Below are 22,589 nucleotides of genomic sequence, written 5' to 3'. Positions count from 1 at the left end.
CAGTGGAAAGCGGTGCGAAAGTGTCTATGCGTGTTTTTGCAGGTGTCACAAGGGCACGCCTACCTCCTTCCTGTTCTGCTACTATTGCGAGCGTCTGCACCACGATGTAGACACGCACTTGCATTCACAGAGTAAGTTTCTATCATCTTCTAATTCTTAAATGGGAATCTTTTTGCAAAGATGGTGGTGCAACTAGCTGAGCTTACTGTGAATTAGTTACAAGGTGCTCTGTGGCTCTTGGAAGCAAACAGGAAGTTTCATACATTAGCTGGTCATAGATACCCAAGGATTTATCTGAAGTTCTTTACACATCAGCAGTCTATAATGGGTCTTCTCAATAGCTGCCTTGCTGGCACAGATTTTATGAACACAGTGAATGAATCCATGAGAAGATACGGTCATAGCATGCTTTAACTGTTGACAACCCCAGCTGGGTAACACTGTCCTCACCTTTCCTCACTGTTCCAACCTTTTCCTTTTAATCTACTGCTCAGCCTGGATCTTTCTCTATCTCATTCATAAAACTGATTTCTAAAAGTAGATTCCCATTCTCTTCCAATACATTTCATGTTCTGCTTTATTACTTGACCTCAACATCTCACTGCAAGAGCCCATAAACTTATGTGAAGAATTAGAATTGTAAACTGCTTTCTATTGCTATCTCCGGACGGCTCGACAATATATATTTAATGTACAGAATGCCAAGAAAGGAGGAATTTGAACACAACCTTACTAAACAATTTATACTGGTATAACTTTTGGAATGTCTTTTATCAACAGGAATATTCTGAGAGTTCTGTGTACACTGTAACCTAGAGTTCTTGTCACGCAAATCCATGATGGGCATGCCTGCTGCAAGATGCAATGCTTTGTTCTGTGCTTAGGAGAAAGTAAAAAAACCTAGACTTTGAGATGTACATCTCGGGAGGAGTTGCACCAGCAAAAAGGGAGGAGGTTTTTGAGCCGCTCTCCTCCATATGAAGCTAGACTCTAGCATTCAGTATTTTTTGTGGTTCTGTAGACCTTCAATGCTCTGTCTGGCAGGACGCTGCTTTAATTAAGAATGACCTGTTAATGCTTAAGTTTTAAATATATAGAGAAATGCAAAGTAGTCACTGTCCAATACTTTATTAGTTACTCCTGTGACTCTCCAGAAGTTAAGATGAAGCTACAGTAAAAAGCTACCTGTAAAGACATACAACTTTTCTAGCAAAGATTAGAATAACCTCTGAGCTTCCCAGCAAGAGAATTTATCAACTAGAGAGTTATCACAGAACTATTAAAATGAATGAATGCAGATGGCTTAGAATTCTACATGGAATGTATCTGACAAGGCAGACTTACTGCTTTATGCACACAAAATGGTTAGAGGATTTCTAGTTATGATTTATAGTAAATCCACATACTGGATTTTCTAATCTCCAGCTTTATGTAATGGAGATGCAATGAGTAACAAAATGTAAGAGGATTAGTAGAAGGTCATCCTGATTTGCTGAATACAGAGTAACATAATACCTTAAAAATGGTTAAATACAGTTGTACACATTACAAATCTCATCATTGTAAAAAGCCATGAAATCTAAGGTAAACTCACTCCTAAACTGCAAACCACAAGAGATTAAATTTTAGATCAACAGTATTAAAATAGATTTAAACCTAAAACTTGACAGTGGGATAAGTAAACCACCACACTAGGAGAACTTTTTAAAAACGGGGTGGGGGGGAATAACAAGGCCTCGTCATACAACTAGATTGAATCTAACCTTGACTAGTTCTTTGTTCAAGTGGGGAAGAAATGGGACCTTTATTAGATAAGCATAGAACGAAGCACAGTATGGATGGTGGATATGGGAAAGGACAGAAATGACCAACTGCCTGTTTCTTGTCATTTCAGCTGCTTTGTTTACACCTATTTGCAGTCTTAAAGATATCCCTGTCTATACAGGGAATTGTTAGCATGGGGAGTTGGGCAGATGTTAAACGAAAAAGAAGGCCCAACTTGGGGGTGAGTGGGGGGAGCGGGAAGCAGAGGGGACAAATAAAGAGCAAGAAGCTGCTTTTACGTAGTTCAAGTCCAAAAGTTTACCGCTTGTGCAGATTGACTATTGCAAAGAAAAAAAGTACTGATTTTCAGAACACCTTTTGAGAAATAGCGTACAGGACAAATTACTTTGAATTTGTGTTATGTTTCAAATGTTTTCTGTAATATCATTTGAATTTTGTATCTAGGTGTCCCCGTGGATTTTGATCCCTTGTTTCTTCAAGGGAATTAGAAAGTGTTCCTTGTAGGGAGCAAAGATGCCAGAGGGGAAGCCAAACAAAAGAGCAAGTTCACAAAAAAAAAAAAAACGGGGGGGGGGGGGGGGGGAGGAAGGTGCTTTATTTGGACACCCAGGTATAGGATCTACATTTAAATGATGTAATCCTTTTTTAGTCACAGTCTGAACAGAGCCCAGCTTGTTCTAAGTGGTAAAGTGCATAGGAATACAGCAAAATTTTAAAAGATGCTCTATTCTGGTCATTGCCAAGCATCTTTGACTGTGCGGGGAAGCTATAAATGGTGAATCCAGATGTGTTACACCTTCCAGGAGTTGCTGGATCAAAACTAAGCCAGATGCTCTTGGCTTGAGCACTGATGGATGAAGCAGCTTTGTACTGGATTTGGGGGTTTTTGGTGTGTTTTGAAGAAAAAGCTTGAATGTTGGCTGAAGGGGCAGTTAAGATTCACTTTTAGGAGTCTTGCTTAAAGGAATTGCTATCCAGACTGCCACTTCTGTAGGTGGGGTGGGTCTTTTTGGGGAGTGTGTGTTTGTTTTCTACAGAATTTTAAAATCATACTCTGTCAAACTAAACAGCTTAGTAATTCCAGGACTACTTTTGTCATGAGGTAGCACTTCGATGCTATACTCAGATTTTTTTTAAATTTCTGTAAATATTTTATTTTCTTGGCAAAGAAAATATCTACTATGCTAATTTTGAAATAGTGCATGTTACTTAAAAGAAAGAAGATCATTTAGGCTGTCAGGATTTTTTGAGTTTTTTGTTTACTTTTTTTAAGACTACTGACTTTAAATATTTAAGGTCAGTAATCCGGACATGATTTATAAAATTTTCAGTTGACTTTGCCTTAGTGTTTTATTTTGAGAGGTTTATTTGCCTTAATTGGTAACCATTAAAATCCTATTTTCCAATTAAATATAGCTTTCAGGTTTGATATATTAGCTGGGAGAACATACTTTATCAACATTCATTTATGTATGCAATTATGTTCGGATTTTTTCCTTAATTGTTGTTAACATTAATGTAGAATAACTGATTTGCTATTTGTGTCTACCTCTATTTGTACAGAAACTAAAACTCAATTATACATAAAAGAAAAACTTTGAGATGATTTTTTAAACCACAGTAATATGTTAGATAAATTGTAAAAAAGTGTTTCTGTCTAAACATGTTTTTTATTTAAAGCTGATTAAGCAGAGGAAGTATTTACTCATGTTGAGAGAATTGAGCAGCTTGTTTCTTGTCACTATGCCCTTCAAGATTTTTGGAACAGCAGGTTTCAGACTAGACATCTGATTTGTATTTGCAGATTGGAAACGTAAAAAAAAGACCCAAACCCAACCCCCAAAGCAATCACTGAATGGCAGTAATAAGAAACTGAAATGAAGGTAAGCCCTGTGCTTGCAAATGTATTGTTGCTGCTCATTTAGCATTTAAAATCATGTTCAACTTTCCGTATAGGAAGTGTATAGTTTAATCACCAGTTATCAGACCTTCTTTAAACTTCTATAGCAAGCATATTTAAAAAAAGAAATTAATAAAGCTGTGACTCTTGCAGCTTTTCCTGTGATTCGATGTCTTTGTCAACACAGAAAAAACTCAGTAATTTCACTGTGTTAAGCAATGGAAATAGTTTCTAAAAGCAACTAGTATTTGTGCTATAGGGAAAAAATTGGCTTCTTTTTTACTGTGCATTTGTTTTAATTTCTGGACAAGCATAAACAAACTGCCAAGACGCTCATAAATGCTAACCACTTCTGCTTATATTTTGAAAAGTTTACCTACAGTATTTAGTTGTATTTTATTTATTTCTACACATTTTTTGTGGTTGTGGAGGGAAGAAGGATGAGAAAAAGGTAGGTTCTAACACGAACATGACACTTCCTTAGATTTCTTTCTCATTCCTCTAGTACAGAAGTACAAAATGCTATTTTTTTTGTTGTTGTTGCATTCTGTTTCATAAACCCTTGCTCTCTTCCCCTCAGCAAGTCCTTGATAGAATCAGTATCTTCCTTCCTTTCTAAATGAAGTTGACTGATTAGCAGTGTTTCTATAAAGAGAGCTTTGTTTAATTAGGGTGGCCATTTAACTGAAAGCCCAACTATATTACCAGTTTCTCTTGTTTTCTTCCCAGTATGCTGTGCCTTTAAAGGCATTTCTTTCTACATTTTCTTATTACTGACTGGAGGTAATAGCAGCAAAGTCCGTTTATGCAAGGAACTAGGACTGACATGGATATTTAACAGATGGCCTACACTTAAGTCTTTACGCTACTGCTGATGCAATTAAGTAATTACTAGGGAATATTTAAAAAAAAAAAAAAAAAAAAAAAAAAAAAAAAAAAAAAAAAAAACACCACCAAAAAAACCCACCAAAACCCCACCACAACAATTAAGGCTATTGTAGAAAAGAGATATTAGTAAGATTCCCATCACTGATACCAACACCTTTTAAGGCCAGGCCTTCTGTTCTTCCAGTCCTATTAACATGACACGTTCTTTAAATTGCTTTGCATCTACGCCTTGTAGCCTGATGTTTAGGATCTGTTATCTCTTTCTTTTCACTTGGTTGGACAAGTGTTGTAAATCAACACTGTCCAAGTATTTAATGTAGAGAACTTTCTAGCCCAGCCTTTAGCACTAGAATGTCCTCCTCCTGTTTATGTTAAACAAGTGACTTTCTCAAAAGGGGAGCCAGAGTGGTAAGGAGAGAGCAAACAGCTACTGTGAGCAGAGGTGCCGGATGATGACGGCATACCTACAGAACGCCTGTGAGGAGACGAAGACAGTGCCAAAATGCATGTGATACATGTGCAAAAAACTAGCCTGCCATTCAAAACTGGGGCAACTCCAAGAAACAAGACTCCAAACTACATGTACGTAACTTAGATATATTAGTGTGACTTTCACTGAAACATACCAACAAGACAATCAGAAAAGGCTTCAAATTAGGCCCTTGTATATCAGGTGTCAACATGTAGGAGCCCTGTTTTATGACAAAACCAAAGTCTTAAGGGCAAATGAGACTAAAGTACTTGAACTGTGTAACTACAAATTTTAAATAAGTCATTGCTTTGGATGCAAAAATACTACTCTATTTTGATGATTCCAATTTACTTCTGTGAAGAAGAGCATGTTCTAAACAGAACAACCCTCCCACACCCACTTTGTGGTCTAATGTAGATTAGATCCCAATATTAAAATACTATATCCACTTACCATCATCTAGTGTGATGTCTTGTAGTCCTATTGTTTGAAAATTCAATTCTCGATCTTCAGGTTCTGGTTTTATGTTAATAGCTGCCCCATCTGGTGAAAATGGAGATGAATCGCATACAGTATGGTGTACGAGGGATGACGCTGCATTAAGACCTCCCAGCGCTGGACTATGTGCTTGAGGGGAGTGCTGTCCCGAGTGACTTACAGTGGCTGGCGGGGGAGATGAAGCAGGTCCTGAGCTAGGAGATTGGTAAGGCATAGGTTGTAGCTGGGGTGAAGAAGGTCCAGACAGTGGTGAATGGACCAAAGGGTGGGAAGCTGTTGGGGATGGGGATGAAGCGGATGCTGGATTCGTAGAATGGTATGGGACTTGCTGTAGCTGGGGAGAAGACTGCCCGAGGGACCGACTCATCGCAGAAGGGATGGAGCCCTGTCCAGCACTTGGGCAGTGGTATCCCATCGACGGTAGGTGAGTAGATGACTGTCCTGAATGAGCTGGGTGTGCTAACGGGTGCCCAGCTGTACTTGACGTTGACACAGAACCTGGATTTGAAGAGTGAAACTGCATTGGTGGTAGAGCTTGGCAGCTAAGATTTATCAAATGAGGTACAGCTGTGTCTTGCTGAAATGAAATAGTATCAAATCCTTGGCTGGAGGCAGAGTTCATAGGAAGACCAGACTGTCCGTTGTATACATCGTTAGACTGCATAGGCTGGTAAGAAGGCCTCACAGGAGGTGCTGATGTTACCTGAAAAGACTGAACCACAGCAGGAGGCAAGACATGACACTCTTCACTTGGACTAAGGTTTCTACCTTGCATGTGTGGCAGGTGGGATACCGCTGAGGTCACCATTGCTGTGTATGGTGGTTGCACTGGACACACAAGGCTCCTGGGTGATGTAGACAGTAAATTGTCATGTGGATGCCCTTGCTCTGGTGAAGGCAACTGAGTTCGGATAGAATGCAGGCCCTGGACATTGCTTGTGTGAGGCAGGGCCAAAGATGGAACAGCAGACAAATCCACCTCATCTCTGTGCTCTTGCTTCATTATGACTAGAAAAAGTAAGACAGTGTATTACAATTCCAACCATTTGTATTCTGTGATAAATACACACAGTAGTTGCTGTTTAACAGCCACAACAGTATTATTAATTTTTTTTCTTTTACTTTACACCTGCTATATTAACCCTTAAAAGCCAGAACAACTCTGCTAGCATTTATTCAAAGGCCATTACTTTTCCTTCTAAAATACCCTCCCACACAGTGTACGGTTTTAAAGATCTTTGCAACCTGGGCAGAGAAACTCCAGTACAGCTAAAGGATACAGCTCGTCAGGGGTGGGGAGCATGGGGGCTGCTGCTGGGCTCCACTGAAAATAGGCAGACAAGAGGTCAGTATCGGGCGCTAGGAAAAGGGAATGAAATTTTTAGCTGGTTTCAGACTTTCCTTAGCCTCTGGCCAAGATGACAGCTGAACTTTGGCAATATAGTTAAACTAGTTTGAGTAGCATGTGTTGTTTTAATTACAGCAGCTCTTTCAGCATATCCCCCAATGTCAATGATGGCAACAATTGTTCTTATAATACAGGGAGTTACAAATCAACACGCTTTCAGTTACAGGATTTTTTTTTTTTTTTGAAGCTGCTTGTAAGCTCATGAAAAGATACTGATTTTAAGCACAAATAGAAGAAAAATGCTAACACTTTTGACCACTCCATCACTACTTTATACAATACACTGTTAAAGAGACTTGTATATATTTCTAGATAAAACGGATTTTAAAACATGTATGCAGTAACAGCTGCAGTTATAATTAAACTTGCTTCTTATTTAAGCAGTAAGTGTCATTACTTCATTCTACTGTTTAAATAAATATGGATTTCTCAAACAAACATATAGTTTAAGATGTGTCTTGTAACTATGGTAGGAGCTGATATTAAGAATGGTTTAAAAACACCGCATGAATCTGATAACACTCTTAACGTATACATAGTGTACCAAATACCCAGGTAACATTGCTTAAATTGTGCATGAAGGTATGAAGTAATTAATTTTAGAGCACAAGTCAGCAAAACTTACTTTGAGTAGTGTAAATGAATGGGAATTGGCTCTGTCAGCATACACATTAGCTGTAAGAAGTTTATATTAATATCCATGTCTGACTTCGAAAAAACTCCTTCAGATACCTGACTTCAGGTACTCCGAACAGGACTAAGGGGTCTAGCAACGTCACTGGTACCTTTTGAATTCTGACTACTCTAGGTAGGTATGAATTTCTTAAAAGAAAAGAAAGTAAGTGGCAGGCAAAGGACTAGGCATTGAGTATCTAGTAGTAACCACTTCCTCATACCAAATGGAAGGGATTAAGATGTTTTAACCACGTGCATAGTTAGCATGCAGGTTTTGCCTCTAACTAAGTTACAAACTGTTTTCTCTCAACATGCTGCAGTATGTCCAGAGGGGGGAAAAATTATTTTTTTTTTATCTTCCCTATATCTAAGCCTGTGGTTTTTTTGACATTTGAAGGGGGGAAAAAATGCGTAAAACCTGTTCTTCTATGATTTCACTATCCTCCATGTCATCACTAGGGTTATTTAGAAGAGCAGCTTCTGAGAGTCACCATAATTCTCAAAGAAAAGTAGAATGCAAATTATTCTGTAAAGAGTGTAATGAAAAAATACCTGGCTGTAATCATAGCACTGTAATTTATTACTCTAAATTTCAGCTTTTTAATTAGACAAGCTAAAGTAAGTTGTTTTACAAACCATTGAAAACTAGTCCTACCTACCTGTCAAAAGGTAGAAGACTGTCTGAATTACTTTCAAATATCTACTTTAAAAAACAAAATAAAATGCAACTTTTAAATTTTTTATTTAATACCTGGTGTATAAGTAAAACGTTGAGACTGGCTTTTTTTCCTCTTGCCATTGCAGAGATAAAACTGCACCTGAACTGCAGCTGTAATGGTTTTATTATGGTACGGAGGAACTTCAAGTATGATGTTTGCCTATATGAAAGTTGAAACAAAAAAGTTTTACATATCAAAGGCAGATGAAACTGCTCTTAATTACAGAAAAACTAAAACCCATTGTAAAACTAAAGCAAACTGATATTTTGAAATTGCTAAATGTCAAGTTTATACGTGTTACATAGTAAAACTACTATAAGCAAACTTTTGAGACTTTTTTTCTTCTTTTAAACACAAGTGTTCTGAAGGTAATGCTTTTAATTAAATAGACACATTATCTAAAGGGTGCTTTGTTCATCTGCCAGAGCATAAAAAAAACCCCTCTCGCAGTCAAAGAATTGCATTTTTGATCATTAAGCTTTTAAGAAAAATTTTAATGCACTGTCATCTTAGCAAAATTATCTTCAGTTTTCTTTTTTCAATTTTCAATTTCTTTTTTCATTGCTTTCACAACAAGCATACTATTTCCAGTTCCTTCAAAGCATCATCTTAATGGCTACTTTATAGTATTAAGCCAATTTAGAAGTCTCCAATTGTCTGTCTGAATCAGCCAGTGATCTACTTACTTTACTAAATGAAGTCTAAATTTCAAACAACAATGAAGACGTCTAGCTTCTCATTTTAAACATTTTAAAACAGAAAGCTTTCTAAAGTAAGAAAAAATTGTTTCTCACCCCTTGACACTTTTCCCTAATTATTTTCCCTTCTACTTCCCACTGAGGTCTTCCATCTGTTGAGAGAAATTGAAAAATAATTCAAGCAAAAAGCATTTTCTAAAACACTTTAAATATTTATCTTAAAAATACTTAAATACCTAATATAAAACTGCATTTATTTTCAGTCACAAAGAGGCCATTCAACAACAGAGAGATATTGTAAACAAAGTGTAAACTATAGAGATGCTTTAGGAGTTTCAACACTACAGAAATTGTTCATAAGTTGACTGCATTTTAACAGAACCTGCTGATTACGTACAGATAAGATTTAATTCCAAAGGATGCAGCGTGTACTCTTAAGCGTAGAGAAGGATTTTTCCCCCATTCTTCTAAAAACATTTTTTAAAAGGTAGTTAAATTACTACTAACACTTGTGATTATTCAAGCAAACATGCTTGTGACTTAACCTATAAGTCACCCTGTGAGAGATAACATATGCCAGCCAAATCTTCATGCACATACCCACAGGTTATACGTTTAAAACAAACACCCTCCCCTGAACCAAAAGACCCTTTAAGTTCAAACACCCAAGTTGTCTGTGTTGTGAAGGAAGTAAATCACCTTGGTGAACCTCTCTCTTCTCTGACCTAGCATAACCCACTATCCTTAGTCTAACACTTGGTCCTCTCTGTATTGAGTTTTGCACAGGTTATCAGGGAACTGACTAGCAGCAGCACTTCTTTAAAAGGCATTCAGGTTGTGTGTCAAAACACATTATTACATAAAAACCCCAATTATGTTGTATTTGCTAATGAAAAAAACCCCAACTCTTTTGCATAAGAATTGGACTTTTTTGCAAGCTTTTATTTTTCATATTTTACTTTTGCTACTGTTCTCCCAAAAGTTTAAATCGGGTATTCAAGTCACAGCAACGATAATTTAAGTAAGTTGTTCAAATATTATGCTCTCTCTATCAAAGGGACAATCAGCGAAGAAAAGAAACTCTATGTATTAAGACAACTAGTCCTAAATTTTCAACTATTTTTCATGCATTTTAGTCTAATTAAGAAATATTAAGAGCAAGATGTATATCCAGAAGAGCTACGGAACCAGGAAGGAATGCTGAGTAACTGAACATCTCTGAGTAATACACAAGTATGTGCCCAAGTGTGTGTATAATACAAAACAAAACCAGAGAAAACTTGCAAAATGTTCATTACATCTAAACTAAAAATGAAATGTATTTGATAGGGTCTTTTTGGTCTTAATGTCTAGTTTATGGAGTGGCATCATTATGAAAGCGATAGAAGAAAGGAAGAACATGGGTTTAGGAAAGGAAAAAAATCTGCAAGTTTCTTGCTCACTTTGGGATTCTATTTCCTATTTATTAGTCTGAAAAATTTAATCTACTACCCTCCCAAAGAATAATTTGTTTCATTTCAGGAGATCAGTAGGAAGCAATTAAATTTTTCTACAGATTTCACTGCATGAGGGAAACGCTATGTCTTTAGCATACCTTAACTGAAATGCATGTCTGCAATATAATTTTTAACTCTACTTTGCTAATATACAGGTGTAAACCTACTGCAGTTCTCACCTGTGACTAAGTATTGCCTAGAAGACTGAACTTGGGCTCTAGAGAATGAGAAGCATGTAACACAACTGACTACATTTCTGATTTCTTGGCAGTTAAATACCTGACAGACTTGTCAAGCACACAAATGTTTCATACATGTACAAAAGGTCGCTGCTGTTCATACCACTGCTTATTGCCAGTATGTTACCTCCACGCACACTTGCCTGTTTACAGATACAAATTAGGTGCTGTCCCAGCTGAAGCATATACTGCTGTCCCAGCTAAAGCATATACTGCACACCAAATCTGAGCCTGAGACTTTTTAAAAAAAAGTATCCCTTAAGAGTAACTTCTATAGAAAATCTTATGCAAATATATGGAAAAAAAAAATCACTTGTGTTTTCTAACTAATAGTTATTTCATTAGCTTAGGAGTAAGTCAGTTCCTATGCAATGATTAAATCAGAAGTAACATGACATCAATGCCAAACAGTACATTTTTTTTTTTTTTTTAAAAATGCATGGTATGATGGCAAGAGCATCTTTCAAATACCCACAATTCAGCGTTAGCTAGCCTGTAACTGACCCCTCCTGAATCAGAAGTACCATTCCATTAATGATTGCCAACCAGAATATAGATCAGTACCCAAACTGAAATTTCAGATTACTACTTGTGACTTAACTTTTTTTTTTCTTTTTAAAATCTCCTTACTTCCTAAAAATCAAGCTCAGGTAGCATTTTTGGTTTTGTTTTCAAGAAAAAAAAAAAAAGTAAGATCGTATTTACCTTGTCCTTTTTCAAAAAATATAATTTTAGATTCTGGAAGAAAATTGGATCCTGTCACCACCATTTCATGGCCTCCATTTACTGAGCAACTATTTATGCTGTACTTTTCAATCTGAGGAAGTTCTTGAGCAGATCGCTGAGCTTTAAAAAAAAAATTAAGGGAAAAATTATTATTCACAATTTTAATCATAGTGACATATCTTTTACGATCCTAACTTGAAGAATCAGGGGTGAAACTAAAATGACCATCTATTTACATATATAAATCATATTTGTGTAGGATTTACTTTGTTTTTAAAATTATGGTGAAATTATGTAATTATGGAAAAGAAACACCAAGAAGTCATGAATCCCAACAGTCTCTACTATTAGAGCAAATCAGATTTTTCATTTAGGAATATTGGTTTAAAAATCACTTTAGTTTTATAGACAAAATGAATTCTAGAAGAACATCAGATTGTTAAAGGTCATATTTTGATTCCTTACTTCCAGCATTTAACAAATGAATTCTCTAGAAGTTCAGCTGTTCATTAGATAATACTGTATAAAGACAAGTAATGGTATAGACTCTTGTAAATGAAATGGTATTAGTTCTTTCTGAAATTGAATATTTATTTCCAGTGAGATCTATCGGCTGCCTCTGCTCATATACAGGAACTACTGAAGCTGGTAGCTGTGTGACTGCAGTATTAGGTTTAAAGCCTAAAACACTGTTTTTCCTCCAAGGCTTCAGGCTGTCACTTGGCAAGTACCACCTTTAAATAAAGATATATACATTTTTTGTAATTTAGCTCTTTACACACAATGCTTTTTACACATACTTGTTATATGTAAATCTGACAATAAATATTGTCAGAATGACAATACTACTGACACATGCAGAAAACATGAGTATTAATTATGTATAGTTAAAGCAATCTTACAGCATTCAACAGGTATGGAAGCAGTCTGCAGAGATAAGACTTTTCCACTAGGTTGTGGGATGTGAACACGAAACACAAGTCGCACTCTGGTATTCTTTCTTCCAATATCTGTCTCTCCTTTACGGAGCTCTATATCTGAATTGCGAAGTTTCAAAATACCAGCACAATCGATACTGGAGATAGGTGAGGACGGATGGATCAGAAGAGAAATGGAAGAAAATGAATCAAACTATTGCCAAAGCATACTCTGTAAGCCTTTCTTTTGTTAAAGAATGAAGAGCGTTCTATTTTTCCCCCATGTTACACTACTTTAAATGTTATTTTAAATGTCTGAGATTAAAAGATCTGCTAGTGTCAAAATTGACAGCAAGTACCCTGAAACATTTTGCTTTGTACATGTCTAGCTGCTGCTTTTTTGAACCTTTAAAAGATTACGTGTTGTTGCACATGGTTTACCCTTTAAAGTTCATTATTTAACACAGTAAACATCATTTACAAGGAGCAAGAGACCTATATTTAGTTCTGCCACAGGAAGGACTAAAGAATGATAAAAGTGTAGCCATCAAATCCCAGCTACCATTCCACATAATTGTTGATTACTTATGAGACACACATGTACTTTTATCAAGTAACACGTATACATAAACTTATAAGGAGTGTTATCTTGCACATCATCATGGGTTCATAGCATTCACTGGAACTAGCATGAAGTCTGCAACTAGGAAAATTTAAGCTGACCAGAAGTTTACACAAGAAATAAATGTGCTACATCAACAAATAATTGTGCTGACCCTCCACTAGAACACAGCAGTTAAACTGTTGCTCTAACTAACCATTAAACTATTATTTAGCACATTCTACCTGGCAAGACCTGAAAGTCAGAATAACACAATTTCTAGAAATAAAAAAGTAGTCAAAACAAGGTAAAGGCCTACCACCATACCAGAAGTTAAATCACCACATTCAATCAAGAAACAAACAACTAAACTGTATGACTGTATTTTCATAGAATAAAGACTTATGTCTTTGTAAAACTCAAACAAAAACTCTACTGGCCAGTAGCCCACATGCAATTCTACAACTGTGGACTCATATATATGTATGCATTGTACGGGGAAGTATCATCCCAGAAGGACTCATCTGTCTCCCTGCCAATCTTACTAGCTTCCCTGTCTCTCTACTCCTTTACGTCTGACTACCTAAACATTGCATGTTTAAAGAGATGTGTCTATCTTAATCATGAGCCAGATTTGTGGAAAATATGCCATTCTACAATATTTTTCTTTCACCTTTGCACAAATGAAAAAAAAAAAAAGACACATAGCAACTAAACCACTAATTTATGCTGTAACGTACCTGGCTGACATATTATTTTCAGGAAGAAGTGGTATTTCCAAAACTTTTGTGCTGGCAATTATTATCTCTTGACTAGCTGTTGCAACTGTTTTTCCAGTGATTCGGTGCACCTGGTAGAATGCATGAGGTCTTAAGTAGCGATCATCTGCTGTTCCGATGAACATTTGAAGGTTTACTGGCTTTTCGCTGTAGCCCAGGAGCTGATGAAAAAGCAGATGTAATAATAAAATATTAGTTGACTTTTACTGCATTTGTGTGTGCACAATATAAATACACAACTAGTACAAAGACTTAAGAGTCAGAGAGTAGTATTTAATTACAAACAACTTTAATCTCTTCAGAGATCAGAAAATGGAGTACAGCTATCTGTCCCCCCAATACAAATACCAGCAACAATATTTACCAGAACAAACGGGTATCAAAATATCTTTATTACTTTTGAATCACTCAAAGAGAAAAGAATAATTTTATTTACAGAATTTCTATGTCAAGCTATGCCATGTTATAGGCGTGTTTCTGATATTGTTTTTATTCAAAGCCAAAATATAAATTTTACTAAGATGCACCTACTTCCTAGAAATACTTAAAAATATTTTAAAGTTTGTTTTTTCTACTATGGAATGCAATAGTGAGTTTCATTAAACTTAAGAGGTTTTGTAAATGCAAATGTATTTATTATGTAGGACAAAGAAAATTTAATTCATAGCTAGAAAGTCAAGTATGGTCTATTTTTAGCAAAGAAAATGTTTTAAAAACCAAAATTGGATTGATGTTAAATGTTAATTCGTGCATTTTTCCTTTTCTTAAATATAAGACTAACCACCAATGCACTCAGTTGTCATAAAAGCACCTGTTGCTCAAGCTACAGGAGTAATTCTAGGCACAAAACATGTTGAAACATAGGAAAAAAACCCAAACCCAAACTGTAAAAGAAAAAGCTAGTTTTATCGTTGTACATCGGCAACATATTATCCAGAAGATTAAAAGAAATAAATTTAACCAACAGTAACGTGAGTTTCCTTTAGCCACTGCAATTTTAAATCCGAAGCCTATAAAATCTTACAAATCCATGAAGTTTACTTCACCTTCCTGCAATTGGCAGTGATGTGCACTTCAAGTTATATAAGCTCTGAAAAGCAATGCAGCAAATTTACATTTCATCCACTTCGACATCAACTTACTTATGTTCAAACTGAAGGGAGGGCCACACAGTCATTCTTTAAATGTGGTTTTGTCATGTCAATATTTTTGTCTCTAGGGAGAGTTATTTAGTCACACAACAATATTATCCAAGCTCTTTACAGAACTAATGCTTAAAACCAAACAAAACCTTGTCAATTTAACCTACTTACAAGAGTAATTTAACGCCAGTAGTCAGCAGTACAAAAAAACCAAAGCACACCCACACCCAGAAATCAGAAGCACCACTGTAGATTCCTCGTAGCTCGATGCACTACTATTGGCAGTCAGTTTTATGTACAGCAAATGAATGCCTGTTTTCTATATTCAAGTTACTGCTATGACAGCACCTACCAGTTTCATCACTTTTATTAGAGCTTTCTCAATCAAGAACAGAAATTTAGTTTCCGACAGAAGTCTGGAACTTTAAAAGAGCCATTCTCAAAGCTTTCAGCCTTACATGAATGCTTTTGTCCAAGATGTAATACTCATTAATCCGTCTAGATACAACTGCATGGTCGTATTTCCCTTCCACTAATTTTAGTTTGTGTTCTTCCCATTTGCCCAATGAGGTTAAATGTGATTGAGAAGACCACCTAAGACAAATAAAACTGAGCTTACTCAACTAAAGCCCCGAAAACAACTGAGGCTTGTTCTTTACCTCTTCATATCCAGCACACACACACTCTCTCTAAAATAATTCTCAAGACATACTGCAGATAAAAACCTACAGACAAGCTACAGCATATAACTGTTATTGAGCAACACCACACATATCTTGAGCAGCTGACACAAAAGCTTGCTAGATCAAATACATTATTTGTTAAAAATCACAGCATTGTGATATTGCTCTCAGAGAAAAATGCCCATTCTACTTTTTTGGGGGTTTTTTTTAGTGAATGGAGAGGGAAGAAAGGAAACAGTTCAGAATTACTGCTTCTATTGCTTTTCTGGGCTAGAAGGTCTCTAGACAACTACTGCATTAAGGAGACTGTGCTGCTTTTCATAGTTGTAGTCAAAGAATTCTGAATTCTGTTGTCCTCCACTCTCCTTGTACCTTTCCTGGGCAATGTACAACATCGCCCAGCTGTCGTGCCTTTAAAAGGCCAGTACAGTTCAAGTTTTACCATAAAATGTAGACTACATTTATACCACATTGTACATAGACTACAAATGCAGTTGCACTAAGGCAGCTTGGTTTCTGTCCTTAAACTCAGTGAATTCTCATCTGTCTCCCCACCCGATTCCAGCTACCATTGAGAATTCATGTATGCACAGGCAAGCAGAACGAATCGACTTAATAATGCTAAATCAAAAAGTCACATCTCCTTGTGGGTTTAACAATCCTTACCCCTTCAAACCCTCATTATAATGAAGGAAAAATAGCTGCCACAGAAAGACAAGCAATCTTTAAAAGTCATGGCAGCTTTTATCAAATACAATGTCCTATAGTTGACATATTTCTAACTAACTTCTTACATGATCTCATTTATTTATATATGTATGTCTATGATTTGCAGTCTTTCTTTCTGTCAAATCTTTTTGCTCCCCCTGGAGGGTTCTCAGTACAAACAGAGCTAAATCCAGAAAAAAACCCCAACCCTACAAAACCAAACCAAACCAACCCCATAGCCATTGAGTGGAGACAGTCTAGATTATCAGAGTTGCTTCCCACGTACATAAATGTGATATTGAAGCATTTACAAATGTTACAGTGGAGACAAAGAACTTCCTGTGGCCATCAGTGTACTGACAGTTTTCTCTCCCTTCATCTGTCGGAAGTCACCTGTAAACTACAAGAACACAACTGGACTGCAACAAGCTTTACTCTGTTATTGTCACATTGATAGTGGAGCATAGGAACTCTTACATCGATTAAATGCATAAATGCATAAGTACCTTTTTATACTTGATGCAGGACTCCCAATATCTTTCCAAAAGAAAAGATTTTTTTAAAAAATACAAAATTAATATTTTCATATTTTCTGTGAGTCTGAATTATTTCAGGAGTTCAAAGAGAATTTAAGGACATGTACTAGTTTAGCATTTACAGCAGCCATCTTGTCCCAAGTTCTCAACACTGTGACTCCACCGTCCATTTTCCTCAGAGTTAAAATTAAATCTTAACACATGGAATACAGCCTAAATGTGGCGTTCGTTAAATGCGTTCACTCTAATACTGGGAATTATATAAATTACAAGCCAGACCTATTCAAAAATTTGAATAACTTCCAAATGGGGTCACTGTGACAAAGCTAATTGCCAATTAAAGCCATCTTCCCCTTCCCTAACAATGGGCATGTACACAACAGTTCCAGAGATACTGGTGATACGAGTGAGAAGGAGGGGGGATACTCGTAAAACTAAGCTGGTCTGTCTACAGTCACTGGAGAAACTGTCCTCTACAGAAGCCTACACAGAGCAGGAGTTTGATTTAGTGTAGCAAAATACACCCCATGCCAGCATTTGCAGTGGTATTGCCCATGAGACTATGGCCATATGCTACATTTGAATTGCTCATAGCTGTGGCTAACACTAGTTTTGCTTCCATTATTCTTGAGCAAAGTTCAGCCTCTATGTTCGCCCAGATAGGCTACTATGGAAGACATATAGGCCCTGGTTTCTGCAAAGCATGTTGTGGGAGGGAAAAGTCTGACAAAAACCACCCACCCCACTGAGAGATTAGCTATATATCAATAGATTATCAAGTGCATTTTCTGTATGATCATCGTGATGATACAAGCTTGTGTGCTTGTTGACTGTCCCACGTCACTACAGACTAGCTATACCAAAGTATAAATTTGAAAGTATGTTACTACAGCTTCAGAAAAAAATAATAAATCCCCCAAACAGGACCCCACACATTAGTACTACCATTGGCCACTTTCCTTCTGGTTTATACATTAAATGAAAACAAACAAGAAATCCAACGCCCCAAGGAAGCTACAAGAAAAACATATTATAATGCAACAGAATACACTTTTATAGTAATTTAGAAGAAACCTATGCATGTTATAATACAGAAACATATAAATAAGGTATCTCATAATAAAAAATGATCTCTAATAACATCAGGGCAAAACCCTGAAAATTTCATACATACTTCAAAGCCGTGCTAACATAAAGCAGTCTCAAAACAACCAACCAAGCCACCAGCTCCACCCCCCAAACTATGGCAATCGGATGTTTACACTATAGCTTTGTCTCAAATGAATGGCTGTAAAGGATCTGCAATGAAGTCCTGTTAAAGGTACTGGAATATACATATATACATGGTTAGGCAGAGTAGTAACATATTGGCAAGGTATCAGAGACTTCATAAATGTGTACTTTGCATTACAGATCATGTATTGCATTTATTCAAGGTTTAAAATAAAAAGAGAACAGCATAAAAGAAAACCAATGTAAAGCCATAAATATGACCAATACGTGCAATAAGTGTGGCAATTAAGTAAGCTGGGGAGTGGGGAAGAAAAGAATAACCCCGTCTCCCCCATTGCAGAGTGTAATTCAGGGCCTGATCACAGTAAGAGGGGCCACATAAAAAGGAAAAATACCACAGTCTTAAGCAAGCAATGAGCAGGTTGCACAGCATCCTCATGTTTCCAACAGCCGTATTTACAGCAAAAAAGACAGTAATATTAACAAGCTATAGATAGCCTTGTGGACTAGCTAAAACATTGAGAGAAATTGTGAAAAACATGTTGATAAAAAGATCCACAACCAACAAAAAAGCCTCAACTTTATTATACAAATTTGTGCTTTAGAATTAAGATTTTCCCCTTAAATCTTGTCTAATAAGTGAGCTGACAACTCTAGGCACGACATGGATTGTGCAAGAGTGAAATTGAAAATTTAGTGTCTGTAATCAGAGAGTCTGAGGGGGCCAGTGAGCCAGGGGGTAGGCAAAAAATTATGCGATAGCTTGTGGAGAGAAATTACATGGGATGTGCAGGCATCGTAGGCAAAAAATTATGCGATAGCTTGTGGAGAGGATGCCTGCACATCCCATGTAATTTCTATCACATAATCATTCCAAGCCTTCAGTGAAACCAACACGCTGTGCCTAGCACCACAGAATTAAAGATGGCCTATGTCACACCATTCCTGAGAACAGAGGACAACACTGGATTACTTTGCTAATTCACTGAAAGTACTCCTACTTTATTGAACTGCAGGTGCATTCAGCAGTTTGCTGAAGAGTATAAAAGTATTTGAAAGTCCATTATATGAATAATCCTGGTGAGAGTAAGCCTGGGATGTCTCTTCCCACACAAAGCCTTTACATCATAAGCAAAGCAGAACTTTCTGCCCATCACACTTGGTCCCCACTGGAGACTGAATTATCACAGAATCTGAACTACTTGTCATCTCCTAGGAACACTGTCATCTCTCCCCCGAAAGACGAGCTTTGGAGCCTGAATTGCTGTTATTGATGCAATGCCCATTTTGTGACTAATAAAGGAAACTTACTACACCAAATCAACTTCAAATCAGGAAAATTGATGTATTTTGGAACTTAAAATGCAGTCCTTTTAAATACAGTTTTGTTCTCATTCAAAAAATGTTTATTGTTCTTAGTTTCATTGACAGCAGGGTGACACTTTCTTATTACCTCATCTGCTTTATGCACAATTCTGTATGTTGAACAGCCCAAACATTTGTCAGTAAAAAAAAAAAAAATTCACTAATTGTTCATTGAAAATACCTACATAATTAACTTGAAAGAACAGATACTACGTTTTGTTCAAATACCTAAAGAAGCCATGGTATCTGCACCTTTAGCTCACCTTAGTAAAGAATACACAATATATACAAATAAGAACATAGTGTCTCCATACAGACCACAGGTACTTAAATTAACAGCATTTTACAACCTACTGGTATGTACTGCAGAATCACCACGATAAAGACTCATTACAGTAAGTTGCTACAATATCAGCCTGCCCAAGATTGAGTCACGGATCACTTACAGAAAGACACTAACTTAGAAGTACTGGTTGAGCACTAGTTATATAGAGTATACTTTATTAATTTACAATTAAATGTATAGTAACATTTACTCTATTAATGTGCAATCCTAGAACTGCACACTACAAAAAAAAAGTTACTAATTTTACTTTAAAAAAAAGATATACCACTTTCCCAGGAGGAGCAAACAGCGTGCTGTAGACAACTAGTAAGTTACTGCACGCTGTCACTACTGACCTCTAGAAACCCTCCTCTGTAACAGAATACTGACACACCACCCACTGCTTTGCCGAGGAAACTCAGCCAAGTTGTTTTTGTGTTTCTATATCGTTTCCATAGCAAAGGTCAGTGCATGCGTAAGTTAAACTAAAGCTGGAAGGCTAAAGACTGAAGGTCACTACAGGATAAACCAGAAGAGCTTCACGCCAAAGCAGTTCCAGCCGTATTACTATACTGCATACAGTAACTCATGCATGCATGTCAATACGTAGTTTGCAATTTTTAACAAGTAACTACAAAGACAGTAAGTTAATGAGAGAATTTTTGGATCATCAAGAAATTGTATTTTATATTACAAAAGCATTCATACGTTCTTAATGCACACATGGAAAATCCTTAGAAGAATGTGTAAGACTAGAGTCTATATAGATTAATTTGATCACTGAAGCCAGCAGCATTTAAACTTGGAATTTTGTAGGAGCGGCGAGAACCTTTTCCTTGCTGAGGAAAGCAAATAGGTCACATTAAATAAGAGGCATCAACCTGGAAAAAAGAAGTTAGCATTTTTCCAGATTACACGCAGATTATATTAGGGCCACATCTGGCTCACACATCATCAATTCCATGCTCCGATCTAAAGGAAAGCTTGCGACACCCGACAAGCTTGTGAGAAGAATTTTTTTAAGTCTCTAATATTTCAAAGTTTTACCTCCCCTCCCTGCCTTTTTTTAAATTATGAAGGTGCTGTCTATGTTTTCCATTTATTGTTGCAGGCCAAGTATTACCAATCTCTATTGAAATGTAAATGTTATTAATGTTATTTATCCACAAGATGTGATTCCTTAAAACCTGTAACAAGCCTTGAGAAAAATGTCAAACAGAAAATATACACTTCACAGGAAACAGGTACTTATTAGACAATACTAGTATACTTTGAAATAGTCTGTTTTTCTGAACCAAAGCTGCCTTTGTTTATTTACAAAAAACCCAAACCCTAATAGCATCACTGAATCCAGAAGTGATGTCAGGGTTTCACATGCCTATGCTTTCAGACTAAAAACTAAAGGAAAAAAAAAAAAAGGAACTAAAACTTGGAGGGGGCTGGGGGGTAGGGGGGTGGAAGGAGTTAGAAAAATCATTTCATTAGCTAAGTTTTCTGCTCAGCAATCAAGCAATACTATGATACTAATGACATTTAGGCAGTGCCAAAACCCATTTGATTGTATATTTAAAGCAATTTTCCTGCAAAACTTTCCAGCATTTATTAGGAAATTGCCATGTTTAACCAAACTTTCACTGGGATTTAATACTCATGTTTTATCTTTTATGTGCCTTTTCTTTGCTTGCTAATTGAAGATTCTATCAACACTTCAGTGCTCCTTCGCCTCTGCACAATTAATTCACTGCTTATGGCATTACTGGATTGGTAAAGTAGGCTGATTAGAAAGAAAGCTTTTACATACGAATAGGCCTCCCTAAAAATAGGGCATAGTCTTGAAATATAAGACAGGGGAAAAATTTGGCATAACTTCAGTGAACAAAAGACTGGATTAACAACTCTAGCTTCACCAAATGCACCAGTATCCATGTAAGAATCCTCCGTTCAAACACGAAGAAATGGGGATGGAAACACACAGATGTGTAAAGAACTATAAGCACTTACTCAGCATTTACATCAGATGGAGATTTCCTAGGCTTTTCAACACCTTGATATGAAAAGCATGGCTGTAATCAGTTATTTCCTCCTTGATAGTCTTATGGCAGCTGGATGCATTTCAGACACTTCTGTATTCCTTAGAACATCCCCAGAGTTAAGGGTGTAAGATAAGGAGGGTGAAAGAGGAGAATGAAGGCCCCATTAAATGGAGGTGAAAGGAAAGACAAAGCTGTTCTCTTGAATTAGGTATTTTTACTTTTACTTTGGAAGAGCCAATGAATAAAGGTATGGTATAATTCACCATGAAACCTACACAATCCTAAGGGAAAAGAACTTCCACTGATTAAGTTTTAGTTCACTGATTAAATTTTAGTCCACTTCTAAAGTAAAATAGTATTTTTTTTTTAAAAGTTCATTTAAAGAAAAAAGTGCAAACCATGCCTTTGAAATGTTTTGACCTCTGAGACAACAGAGATATGACCCACAAGCTTGGAGTCTTTTGGACAATACCAAAGAGGCATCAGTGCATGGTTTTGACAAACCAAACTCTCTTCTTCAGACACTTCTCTTTCCACTTTCAAGTGCTGTGCAGCTACTTTCCTAAAGAACTGTGTTTAAAAGCTGAAGGGCTACTCTGCCAAGCTGAACAGCACACCTATTAACAATGACCGGGGAATAGAATCATAGAATCATAGAATCATAGAATGTTTTGGGTTGGAAGGGACCCCTAGAGGTCATCTAGTCCAACCCCCCTACAGTGAGCAGGGACACCGCTAACTAGATCAGGTTGCTCAGAGCCCC

The 22,589-nt window shown here is 36.7% G+C and overlaps 1 protein-coding gene across 1 annotated transcript in view; it reads right to left on the bottom strand.

Annotated features, from left to right (window-relative positions):
• The window catches only part of NFATC3 (nuclear factor of activated T cells 3), a 73,243-nt gene that overhangs the window by 17,212 nt on the left and 33,442 nt on the right, over positions 1 to 22,589 (bottom strand). The window contains exons 4-9 of the mRNA XM_035893126.1: positions 13,763 to 13,962; positions 12,407 to 12,579; positions 11,484 to 11,624; positions 9,140 to 9,195; positions 8,378 to 8,504; positions 5,499 to 6,551 (exon numbers count right to left, since the gene is read on the bottom strand). Of these exons, the coding sequence (XP_035749019.1) occupies positions 5,499 to 6,551; positions 8,378 to 8,504; positions 9,140 to 9,195; positions 11,484 to 11,624; positions 12,407 to 12,579; positions 13,763 to 13,962 (1,750 nt within the window). The remainder of the gene's footprint in view (positions 1 to 5,498; positions 6,552 to 8,377; positions 8,505 to 9,139; positions 9,196 to 11,483; positions 11,625 to 12,406; positions 12,580 to 13,762; positions 13,963 to 22,589) is intronic.

The sequence above is a fragment of the Egretta garzetta genome, unplaced genomic scaffold (genome assembly GCF_000687185.1).
Source record: "Egretta garzetta isolate BGI_Z169 unplaced genomic scaffold, ASM68718v1 scaffold314, whole genome shotgun sequence".
Taxonomy (NCBI): Eukaryota; Metazoa; Chordata; class Aves; order Pelecaniformes; family Ardeidae; genus Egretta; species Egretta garzetta.
The sequence above is the reverse complement of the archived record's forward strand: the minus strand, read 5'-3'. Positions and strand labels throughout refer to the sequence as shown.